This window comes from Nannospalax galili, unplaced genomic scaffold (assembly GCF_000622305.1).
Source record: "Nannospalax galili isolate Female #2095 unplaced genomic scaffold, S.galili_v1.0 scaffold1402, whole genome shotgun sequence".
In the NCBI taxonomy this organism is placed as follows: domain Eukaryota; kingdom Metazoa; phylum Chordata; class Mammalia; order Rodentia; family Spalacidae; genus Nannospalax; species Nannospalax galili.
In genome coordinates, this window is record NW_008348453.1 from 828798 (window position 1) to 840407 (window position 11610).

The following is an 11610-nucleotide window of genomic DNA, read 5'->3' on the forward strand; positions in this document are numbered from 1 at the left end:
GTCCTTCCTTCCTTCCTTCCTTCCTTCCTTCCTTCCTTCCTTCCTTCCTTCCTTCCTTCCTTCCTCCCTCCCTCCCTCCCTCCCTCCTTCCGTCCCTTCCTCCCTCCTTCCATCCCTCATCCCTCCCTTCTTCTCTCCCTCCTTTCCTTCTTTTTTCGTTTTTGAAGACAGTGTCCTGCTATATAGCCCAGGCTGGCTTGGAACTTGCTATGCAGCCCAGACTGAACTAGAACTTGCAGTCCCCCTACCTCAGCCTCCAAAGTGCTAGGATTATGGCCCATGTCCATTAAATTTGCATTAAATTTTTACATTTCTATTAACTGCAGTTAAATGTTCTCACCACAAAAAAAAGATGAGTGTGTGAAGTGACTGACATGTTTATCAGCTTGGCTGAATCATTCTACAGTGAATATATATGTCAAAACACCACATTGTACCCCACAAATGTATATAATTATTATTTGCCAATTAGAAATAAAAACTAAGAGCCAGGAATGGTAATGCACACTTGTAATCCCAGCACTCAGAGGTAGAGGCAAAAAGATAGTGAGTTCTGGGCTATATAATAAGATACTGTTTCAAAAAAATAAAACAGGCAGGCATGGTGGCTCACACCTGTAATCCTGTCACTTGGGACACTGAAGTAGGAAGATCTTGAACTTGAGGATAGCCTGGTATACATAGAGAGTTCCAGGCCAACCCAAGCTGCTAAGTGAGAATTGGTCTCAAAAAAACATAGGGTAGGGCTGGAGAGATGGCTCAACGGTTAAGAACGCTGACTGTTCTTGCAGAAGACCCAGGTTTGAATCCCAGCACCCACATGGCAGCTAACAACTGTCCGTAACTCCAGTCCCAGGGGATCCGACGGCCTCTTCTGACCTCTGCAGGCATTGCACGACATGGGTTCACTTACCTACACACAGGCAATACATGCATACACATAAAATAAAAATAATAAATAAACTTTAAAAACAAAAGACATAGGGTAGGTAAGATGGCTCAGTAAGCAAAAACAAGCTGATGACCTGAGTTCGATCCCTGGAAGGAGAATCTTTGCCCTCCACTCAGACACAGTGGCATACACATGCCAGAATTCACACACACACACACACACACACAGAGTAATAACATAAAATAAATTTTAAAACAAAAATGAGTCAATAATTTTTAAAAATTTAATCGAGTATAGAAAAAGATAAAAATTTTAGAAAGATTAGGCCTTCTCCTTGGCCTCCCTGGCTCCTGTGCACGGGAGGAAGGATTTCGTCAGCTGCCAAGGCCTGAAGACTGGATTGCATCAGGCAGAAGAGGAGTCCACACCCCTTGCTGTGCAGTCCAGTGACTCACTCCCAGCCCTCGGGGTGTCTAGAACCTGTGTGCTGCAAGAGGAACTGTGGGCTGGTGTCTGAGGAACTGAGATCCTCAGACTGAGAGAACTGGGAAGCTTGGACTACCCAAGACTTGGAAGAATCCAGGGTCATAGTTCCTCTGGGCCGATGATGGGGTGCCAGGCTTACTTATTTAATGGAGGAAGAGTTGTAGCATTCTATAGCCAAGTCAGCATGGTCTTACAGGCATGACAAATGACAAATGTGTGTGCCTGCATACTTCTATTCACAGAGCTTTGGAGGGTAGTAACGAGAGGAGAGCACCAGCCCAAATTCAAGCAAGACTGTGTCCCAGCAGCCACCGGGGCTGCATACCTCATCATTTCTCTGTCTCTTCCCTTCTAGTCCTGGACACACAACATCCAGCGAGAGAAAGAGTTTCTGCGGAAGCTGGTGAAAGCACGAGTCATCACTGACCTAAGCAGTGGCATCTGAGTGGGCCCAACACTTGGCCATAGAGGCCCACACCAGGAACAAGCAGCTACCACCTGCAGAGGAGTCTTCTGAGCCAGAGAAGGACAGTGCCAAGGGGGCCCGGGGGCCAGTGAGGCCTTGGCAAGGCAACCAGAGCTGTGCCTGCTCAAGGCCAGCTGTAGAGACCAGCACTCTGCCTTGCAGCCTGGGTCCGTGAAGCCAGAAGGCCAAGAGGCCACTGGCTGTGCCCAGCAGGCCCAGCATGCAGGAGGTGGGACATTAGGCAGCACGGCTGCTGCCAGAATCATTTCTCTAATCAGTGTTTGGTGTATTATCATTTTGTGACTTTAGGTGGGGGGAGGGGAGGGATAATTTATTTTTAAATAAGATTGGAGATGTCACCTTTGGGCCACTTGCTGTGTAGAAAGAGGCCCACTAGAGGGCCCATCAGACCATGGTATCAGTGAGCTCCCTGAAGGATGGGAGTGCCAGACCATGCTCCAGAGACACAGGGAGGTAGGTAGCATACGGCTCCAGCTCTTGATACTGTTTGGGCTTTTCTTGGGGAGAAGATGGGATATTCCTTCTCATCAGCCCCTGGTGTCCCACAGGGAGACCCCAGAGCCATCCCTTTAGAGCCAACAGGAGTTCCTGGGCAAGAGAGAAAGAACTTGGGAGGTGAGGTCCAGCCCAGCCTGAAGGGAATGGCCCCTTCCCCAGCTGTACCCAATCCACAGGGCAGCACCCCTTCCCAGGGTGACCAACTCCTCAGATGGTCTAGGTTTCCTTAGTGAGACAGCCTGCCAGCTCCTTGGGTTCTGCCTTTATCCAGGACCAGAGGAAAATGAGGCCCAAGGACTTTACCCAGGCCATGGCAGCCATCCCAGGCAGCCCTCATGGAAGCAATAAAGCTCTTCCCTGAATCTGGCCTCTTGTTTCTTTCTCTGACTTTTCTGGAAAACAGAAACATGGGGCCTCAACAACTACCCTGAACTCAATGTCTTCTCTCCTGCCCATAGACTCTTGGATCCCTTTTACTTCTCTTACCAAGTATGGGACCTAGGTGGTTATCTAGAGGCCTCTGGAGCTTCTGCTGTCCAATACAGCTCCTGCATCTTCTTGACTTTAAGAAAGACCAGAAGCTGAAGAGTTGGCTCAGCAGTTAAGAGCACTGACTGCTCTTGCAGAGGACCCGGGTTGGATTCCCAGCACCCACATGGCGGCTACGAACCGTCCTTAACTCCAGTTCCAGGGAAATCTGAAGCCCTCTTCTGACCTCTGCGGCAGTGCAAGACACAGGTGCACTCACATACGTGCAGGCAATATGCTCATACACATAAAATAAAAAATAGTTTTTTAAAAAAGACCAGCACAAGAGGCCTACGGAGCACAGAGAGGGCCATAGACCTCTTCTCCATTCCTAACACCAGTGGCCCACCCACCTGTTAACGCATAGGCAAGTCTTCTGTCTTTAGCCCTCCTCACATAGAACAGGAAAGCCTCCAGCCCAGCTCTAGGTATCCCCTGGGAAGCTTTAGAGAAGACATTTCTGCTCCACTTTACTCCCTTAAAGCTCTAGAATCTGACCGCTCTTAAAATGACCCCAGGCAAGCCTGAGAATGTTCAAACTGACACCCCCAACTGCAACCATGGAGGCAGCTTCCTGGCCACTACAGCAGTGAGACAGCTGTCCTCCATATCTCTCCTGCCTTTTCCAATCCTAAGGCCTACACATCCCTTGGCCCTCCCACTAGTAAGCCCCCTAATGACAGAGAGGCCTGACTGGACTACCACCACCATCCCACATAAACTCTTTGTTGCTGTGGTCTGTGCTCTAGCAGAAGCCTCAGCTGGGTAGCTGATAGGGACTAGCAAACCCAGGAACACCCCCACACTCTGCTCTGTGGAGGGCCCCTACAGTGCAACAGCTCCATTCCATGAGCTCCTGCTTGAATGATGCCCACTGGAGTTGTACAGGGCCTAAGTTGCATGCCTGTCAGTGGTATCCCTGACAGAAAAAGTAACCTCAACTGAGCAGTCGGTTGCATGAGACAACAGAGAACATGCTGTTCAAGTACTTGTCCTCTTGTTCCATGCAGTCCTGCAGAACCTGGGGACAGCCCCACCAGCAGCAGCACTATTTCTCTGTAGTCTGACTTCCATCTCCAGCACTGTATAAAACTGCTCTCTTAAAACCTGGGGTTATAGGCTGAGCAGGGTGGCATAAGCCTTTAATCCCAGTGCTCTGGAGACAGAGGCAGGCGGGTCTCCATGAGTTCAAGGCCAGCCTGGTCTACATGGTGAGTTCCAGGCCAGCCAGGGTTACAGGAAGACCCTATCTCAAAAGGACCAAAAAAAAAAAAAAAAAAAAAACCCTGTGGTTATGAACCCTGGCTGTGTGCCAAATCTCTGGTGGAGATCTGGAAAATTGTATGTGCCCACCCCAAGAATCTAATTCACATCTGGGGTGGGACCTGGACATGGGTAGTTCTTAAAGGTCCACAAAAGTTCTGATACATAGCTGTGCATACACATTCCCTGAGCACTCTTGTTCCCTCCCACCTGGACATCCCCCAGGTAGCACCAGCTCCTAGAATTTCATCCCTTCTGTGGTCACTCAGGCCAAACCTAAAGGCACAACTTTGTCCATTCTACCACCTCACTTTGTCCAGTCAGGCACCAACTGCAATTTTAAGAAGGGAAAGTTGGAGATCTGGCTCCTGCAGCCTCAGGCTCCCCACAACCCTGCTCAGGCTTTATCATGTGCCCCAGCTGCCTGTACCTCTCCTGTCCAGCTTGTCTGCCCACCACATCCTCCCCAATGCAAAGTCATTCATGCAAATGCGTGCCTGATTCCAATGTTCTGCTCAGATCCTTTCCGTGGTCCCCAGCATCTTTTGGGATGTGTTCCAGACTCTAGTTATTAGGACCTTTCCAACCATGCTCTTCAGCCCACCCGTAGACACTTGTCATTGCCTTACATACATACACACACACACACACACACACACACACACACACACACACACACACACATATGGACGCACGCAGCAGAGTGCACGAGTTCCTCCTCCAAGCCCAGGCGATACACTCTATCCTTGGCCCTAGGGAGCCCAGGGCAAAGCCTGGTCTCTCTGAGGCAGCTAAACCGTCCGGGGGGTCCCAGAATCCCCACGCCTGCACGGCCCATCAGGGACTCTCCTTTGCCCAGGCTGCCTCTACTTCGCTGCCCTCCCCACTCCCCTGGCCTCCCAGCTCCTACTTCGCGGGTCTACAAACTTCGAGCTCCCAGTTTCCGCGCCTCTCCGCCGCCCGCATTCTCTACTCTCTGCCGCCTGGGGTCTTCTCCCAGCGTCTACACCCCACCTCGGAGGACCTAGCTGAGCCAGTGGGGACTGGATCCAGCGAGAGGCTCGGCCAGGTGAGCCCTGAAAGGTGGGGCGGGGCGGGGGCGCTCTGGGCCCCACCCCGGGATCCGGTGACGCTGGGGCTGGAATTTGACACCGGACGGTGGCGGGCAGGAGGCTGCTGAGGGATGGAGTTGAGCTCAGCCCCCAGACACGGCCCGCGGGCTCTGCCACCAACAAGTCCCTCGGGCCCCAGCCTTCACTGCGACTGGGGCTCAGAGCCCGGCACCAGAGGTAAGCCTGCCCGCTGGTCCATCCCCTGTATGGACGCTCCTAGGGCTGAAGAAGGGGCAGGACGGTCTTCCCATTCCTTGCATCCTCCCTCTCCCGGGCCCTCAGCTCAGCTCTCTGCCCCTCCCAGCCCCTCCGGTCCCTAGCTTGTTGGGCTGTACTAGTCCTTCTGGCCGGCTGTAATGTGAGGCTCCCGCTGCCGCCACAGGGCACAGACTGCCTGCCAAGGCCCCACTTTTTGCTAAAAGAGGCGCTGCCAGGTGCACAATTCTGGACATGGGCCATTTGAGCTTCGGGGAAAAGCCCAACATTGGTCTCAGGAAAGGTGCCTAGAAGAACACGGTGCAGGATCCCCGTGGTGAGTAGAGGCCTGGTGGATGGGGGTGGCAAGGGCTGGAGGACCAAGAAGCCCAGATGGCAAGAAAGGAGGAGAGATGGGTCTGAGCTGCCCTCAAGGGACTTACTCCTCGGCTCCCCCTGGCGCAGACACCCCCAAGGCTGCTTTGCCTGGCTTGCCTGGCTTTCCCTCCATCCTGGAGAATAATCATCAGCAGTCTAGTCTTAGGGTTGAGTCCAGTTGCCAACAGATACACACCTAGCCCTGGAGGACCACTTCCTGGATAAAGGTCTGGGGAGGTCTGTCTCCCAGATGTTCCCTGTGTGCTAGGGAGAGGGTGGAGGATTAATAGCTGGGACCCAAGAGGGTGCCTCACAAAGACTAGTTGTGCTCAGGAAGGCCGGCCAGCTAGGATCAGGAAGCATGGTTCATGGGGGAAAGTTCTAGGAGCAAGACTAGGCTGTCAGATCCATAGAAGGCTGACCAGCTCTCAGAGTGACTCAGCTCTCTGAGACCAGGCTGGTGTGAAGGACTGGCTGGTCCTCCTAGGAATAGCTCAGACCTGAATATGCAGAGGATGTGGAAAAGCCCCCTCCCCTTTAACCCTGTAAGCTTGGCAAACTCTGCCCCCTGGTGGTCACAGAAAGCCATGGTCCAGGCTTGGTGTCTTAGATGGCCCAACAGTTCCCCCAATAATATATTGGCTCCTGAAGGACATCTGTGATCATAAGAACCGTAGCCCTGGGTCCAGAACAGAAATCACTGAGGAGCAAGATGCTGGCACTGAGTAGGCAGCACAGGCTGAGGCCCAGGCCTCACAGTCATCACATAACTCAGAATGAATGGGCACTCTACTTCTCTAGGCCTCAGCTTCCTCTCCTGTGGCATGGGGTGACCTGGGTATGGGACTAAAGGTTTTCAGCTACTACTTTCTCCAGCCACCCTAGTAGCTTCAACCCTACAGCACAAAGCAAAAGGTTCTGAAAAGACAGGAACCCTCTCTCCACAGCTGTGTGGGACTCCCCTTATGACATCAGACAATCTGAGCTTCTCTGAGCCTTGTTTGCTAATCTGAAAAAAGGGAATTGGGCCCTTACCTCTGCGATTTGTGAAAGAGGAAATGGCTGCAAGCACCTAACACAGAATAAGATTCTCTAGGCTGCTCCTTCTCCTGGGTTGAGTCTAGGTCCTCCAAGCCCTAGGGTAGCTTGGAGGAACTGAAGTGGAAGGATGACCTCCCCAAAAGATAACTCATCTCTCAATTTGCAAGCTGCCTCAAGAGGAGGGCGGGGAAAACAGGTCCACAAAAGCTGATGGGAGCTCCTGGTATTGATAGAGATGGATATTGGATTTGGAGGCCCTACTGCACTACCCCATTGTCTCTGGCCTAGATGGCAGGTGAGTGATTCACTCTCGTCTCCCAGCTGGCTTTGATTGGGGAAAGAGAGCAGCAAGACTTGACCTGGGCAGGGGTCAGATGTGACAGGAGGGAGGAACCAGGCATATGGGAAAAGGAACAGTGTCCTCAGGTGATTCCTTCCCTGGGCTCCCGGAAGAAGCAAACTCATATTCTTGATCCTAAGCCCTTCCTTACACCCGCCACCCAGCTAGAAGCCCAACCCCTCTTTGATCTGGGGTGAAGATACCCCCGCCCCAGGGTGCCCTCTTCCACCCTGAGGCTCCAGTTTTCTCTGTACAGCCAGCCCTGTGGCCAACCCTGGCTGCTCTTACCCTGCTGAGCAGCGTCACAGAAGCCTCCCTGGACCCCATGTCCCGCAGCCGCGTCACTCGGGATGGTCCCTTGCCCGTACTGGCGCCCCCAACAGGCCACCACCTGCCCGGTAGGTGAGAGCGCGAGGGGGCGGGGCGGGGGCGGGGCTGGCGCTAGACCTCGAGTGTGACTGAGTCTCATTTCAGGGGCACACACTGCGAGTTTGTGCAGCGAAAGAGCCGGGCGACTACCGCCACAGTCTCCCCAGCCGGCACCCCCGCCGCCAGGCCCGGCGCTCCAGTCTCCTCCAGCTGCGCTCCGTGGGGTACGCGCAGCGCGCGCAGGGACCCGGAGCAGCCGCGCGCGGGCCCTGGATGCTCGCGGGTGCCGCCTGCGCTCGCAGCTCGTGCCGGTGAGCGCGCTCGGCCTGGGCCACAGCTCCGATGAGCTGGTGCGTTTCCGCTTCTGCAGCGGCTCTTGCCGCAGGGCGCGCTCCCCGCACGACCTCAGTCTGGCCAGCCTTCTGGGCGCCGGGGCCCTGCGGTCGCCCCCGGGCTCCAGGCCGACCAGCCAGCCCTGCTGCCGGCCCACTCGCTATGAGGCAGTCTCCTTCATGGACGTGAACAGCACCTGGAGGACCGTGGACCATCTCTCCGCCACAGCCTGCGGCTGTCTGGGCTGAGGACGCTCTCCCAAGACTTTGCACAATGGACCTTTACCGGTGTAGTTCCCTGCCCGGGACCACCCCACTGTGCCTCACTAGCCTGGAGCCTCAGCCAGAGATGGAGGCTGAGAGCTGAGGTCCCAGCCTGGTGAGTGACGGACATCAGTCCTGGAGAGATGGCCGGACCACTGCCCAGCAGCCTCAAGGTGCTCACTCTACGGATCCCAGCGCTGCTGACACCAGAGACCTCAGCTAAGTGGAACTCCTCCGGAGAATTCGGAAATAGCCCCAGATCATGGGGAATGGATTTTGAGGAGACACATTGCAGTCACGTTGCTGAAAGAGTCTGTGCTGGACCTGGCCTTGTATTCACTTGTGGGAGCTGGAGCCGTATTTATTATTCCTAAATTATTTATTTACTTTGCTGGTTTGTCAGATCCTTTCCTGGGCAGTGGGGGGAATGGGTCAAAAAGGCTGAATGAAGATGCACCCCACATCCCTGCTTCCATATTTCACACCCACCTTCCAATCACAGTGGCCTGGATGCCTACCTCTTGCCCCTCAGGCAGTTCTGGGACAGGAGGCACAGAGTGGGTGACAAGGATGCATTCACAGTCTGGCCGACGGCCTCCTGCACAGTACTCAGTGCTTGGGGACTGGGTTACCTGTGGGAAAAGAAACTATAGAGCCTTCTGTGGAGCAAGGTCACCCTGGACCACTGGCACCTTGAGACCCCTGCTGAGTGGGTAAAGACACAGAAAACCACACTTTGCCCCATTTCAGTGTCAGTGACCTACTGTCCGGGAACTGTCTTGAAGGTACCCTGGGAGGTGTCATGCTGTTTCCACTCACAGATAATCAACGCCTGAAGCAGCCCAGGGCGCTAAAATGTCTGAAGGGCTGAGAGTGGGAGGAGATGCTGGTTTGGGGGAATGGGGCTTCAGGAGAGTAGGAAAGGACAGACCATGTCAGCAGACCCTGCATTTGGTATGATGAACAAGAACACCCATTTATTCACCCAACAACCATTTACAATTAAATGCCTGCTGTGTAGACACTAAAGATGCAGAAGTGAGGGTGGGACTATAATAGGTTGAGTGCTTACCTGGCATGTTCCAAGCCCTTGCTTTAGTTCCCAGCACCAATCTGTAGTGGCTCACGCCTTCACTCAGGAGGCAGAGGGAGGCAGATCTCTATGAGACGGAGGCCAGCCTGGTCTACACAACAAGTTCCAGGACAGCTGGGGCTACAAGGAGACCCTGTCTCAAAAAAAACAGAATTGATTAATTAATTAAAAATAATAAAAAATTTAAAATAGAAGTGAAAATATTGAACAAAATTATCTCAATAACTGATTCCCAGCACCACGTAAACAGGGTGTAGAGGCACATGCCTATAATACTGGCACTCAAGAGGTTGAGGCAGGAGGATCAGAAATTCAAGGTCATCCTCACCTACATATTGAGCTAGAGGCCAGCATGGTCTCTGCCTTTCAGAAGCTCAAACCAGGAAAAACAGACAATAAACAAGCAATTACATATATAATCATCTATGTTCAATTTGGCTAATGGTACACAAAACAACGGGGGCTGGAGAGGTGGCTGAACTGTTAAGAACACTGGTTGTTCTTGCAGAAGACCCGGGTTCAAATCCCAGCACCCACATGGCAGCTAACAACTATCCATAACTCCAGTCCCAGGGGATCCAACAGCCTCTTCTGACCTCCGTGGGCATTACATGACACAGGTGCACTTAACTACATGCAGGCAATACACACATACAGATAAAATAAAAATAATAAAATTTTAAAAAACAGAACAAAACAAAACCCCAAAAAGCTAAGAGGGACACACTTCCTTCTGGAAGGAAAGTCAGTGTTGACCCTGGCCTCTCCCACTGACCCCAGGTCATCCCCAAAAGGCCAATGCAATCCTTTGAGCTTTTCTGCATGTCCTTTGAAACAATGTTTTAAGCCAAATGTGATGGAGCACACTTGTAATCCCAGCACTTGAGAAGCAGAGGCAGGAGGATAAGTGGTCCACAGTTATCCTCAGCTGCATAGCAGGTTCCAGCCCATTCTGAGCTGAATGAGACTCTCCCAAAAAAGAAAGAGGGGATAGGGAGAGGCATGAATGGAGGAGAGGGTCTGGTTTGAGTGGGAAATGTATGAAATTTAAAAAGTTCAATTAAAAAAAACAAAAGAGCCAGGTGTGGTGGCGCAGGCCTGTAGTCCCAGCACTCGGGAGGCAGAGGCAGGCGGATCTCTGTAAGTTCAAGGCCTACCTGGTTTACATAGTGAGTTCCAGGCCAGCAGGGGCTGCAGGGAGACCCTGTCGAAAAAGAAAAAAAAAGGGGGGGGGAGGGGAGAGAGGAGAGAGAGAGAAAGAGAAAAGTTGTTTCCCTGATTCTAGGCATTTATATTGAGGAAGCATCTGTGGTTTTTCTTCTTTAAAACAAGATGAGGACACATATTATTTTTGTGTGTATGTGCATGTGTGTGCATGGATATGCAAGCATGTGTGTGTGGAGGCCAGAGGCTGACAGTCAGTTGCTCTCCCCCTTATCTTTTGAGACATGGTCTCTTCATTGAACCTGAAGCTGGCAAATGTGGTTAGGCTGGCTGGCCAGAAAGCCCCAGGGATCCATCTTCCTGTCTCTACCTCCCCAGCTCAGGACTACAGGCACATGCCTCAGCACTGGGCTTGTGTTTATCTTATTTTGTGTGTATGTGTCACAGCTCAGGCATAGAGGTCAGAGAACAACTTGTGGGAGCTGCTTTCCTCCTTCCACCATGTGGGTCCCAAAGATCAAGCAGGTTGTCAGGCTTGGTGGCAGGCACCTTTACCCACTGGGCCATGTTGCCCAGCCCCAGCTTTTATGTGGGTGCTAGGGAATGAATTCAGACTCTCATTCTTCACACTTATGCCACAAGCACTTTATCAACAGAGCCATCTCCAAGGACCCCTAAAATGGGGACATTTGGAAAAGGTGTCTGCTAGACTATGGGACAACACAGGAGTTGTTGACAGGCAGCAGAACGTGCTGGTCTGGAGCAGAGGAGGGAGGTATGGGTGGGACATGAGAGCTGTCAGCACAGAGGCTGTAGCCAGGGGTGCAAGAGATACCCAGCTGAGACTAGGTTTAAGGTGGGAGCCCAGGCATTTAATAATGCCTACAGAATCCTTCCCATCTGCCCATGAGCCTACTTTGGCACAGGTGCCTTCACCCAGGCTAGTAAGAAATAGCAAGAGTTTAGAGGGCTGGGCCCATTCTGGGTCAAGGAAGCAAACTAGGCCTCTGTTCCCTCTTTTCTGTAATCTCTGTCCGTTTTACATATTCCCCAAACTTTGATGATTTTGTACCTTCAGATACCTCCTTGGCCCCTCTCTGTCTCCAAACTGATTAGGGATCCTCAGTTTCTCTCTCTCTCTCTCTCTCTCTCTCTCTCTCTCTCTCTC

At 52.4% G+C, this 11610-nt stretch overlaps 2 protein-coding genes across 8 annotated transcripts in view; both read left to right on the forward strand.

Moving 5' to 3' along the window:
• Positions 1–2730, forward strand: part of St3gal3 (ST3 beta-galactoside alpha-2,3-sialyltransferase 3) — a 220428-nt gene extending 217698 nt beyond the window's left edge. For 3 of the 5 annotated variants that reach the window (XM_008845388.3, XM_008845389.3, XM_008845392.3), the window contains one exon: positions 1734–2729. In XM_008845388.3, coding sequence (XP_008843610.1) covers positions 1734–1823 — 90 coding nt within the window. In that variant the 3' untranslated portion in view covers positions 1824–2729. Of the gene's footprint in view, positions 1–1733 lie in introns of all 5 variants that reach the window. The other 2 variants (XM_008845386.2, XM_008845387.2) reach the window with 1 other exon arrangement.
• A 2061-nt stretch (positions 2731–4791) lies between these two features.
• Positions 4792–8737, forward strand: Artn (artemin). Of its 3 annotated transcripts, none has more exons than XM_029569522.1 (5): positions 4792–5443; positions 5571–5798; positions 7048–7175; positions 7477–7618; positions 7695–8737. In XM_029569522.1, the coding sequence occupies exons 3-5, from the start codon at positions 7116–7118 to the stop codon at positions 8168–8170; spliced, it is 678 nt and encodes a 225-aa protein (XP_029425382.1). In that variant the 5' UTR covers positions 4792–5443; positions 5571–5798; positions 7048–7115; the 3' UTR covers positions 8171–8737. The 3 variants fall into 3 exon arrangements, with proteins under 3 accessions (XP_029425382.1, XP_029425381.1, XP_029425383.1); XM_029569521.1 differs by having other exon boundaries at positions 5649–5798; XM_029569523.1 differs by having other exon boundaries at positions 4792–5223; positions 5649–5798.
• Positions 8738–11610: the final 2873 nt, after the last annotated feature.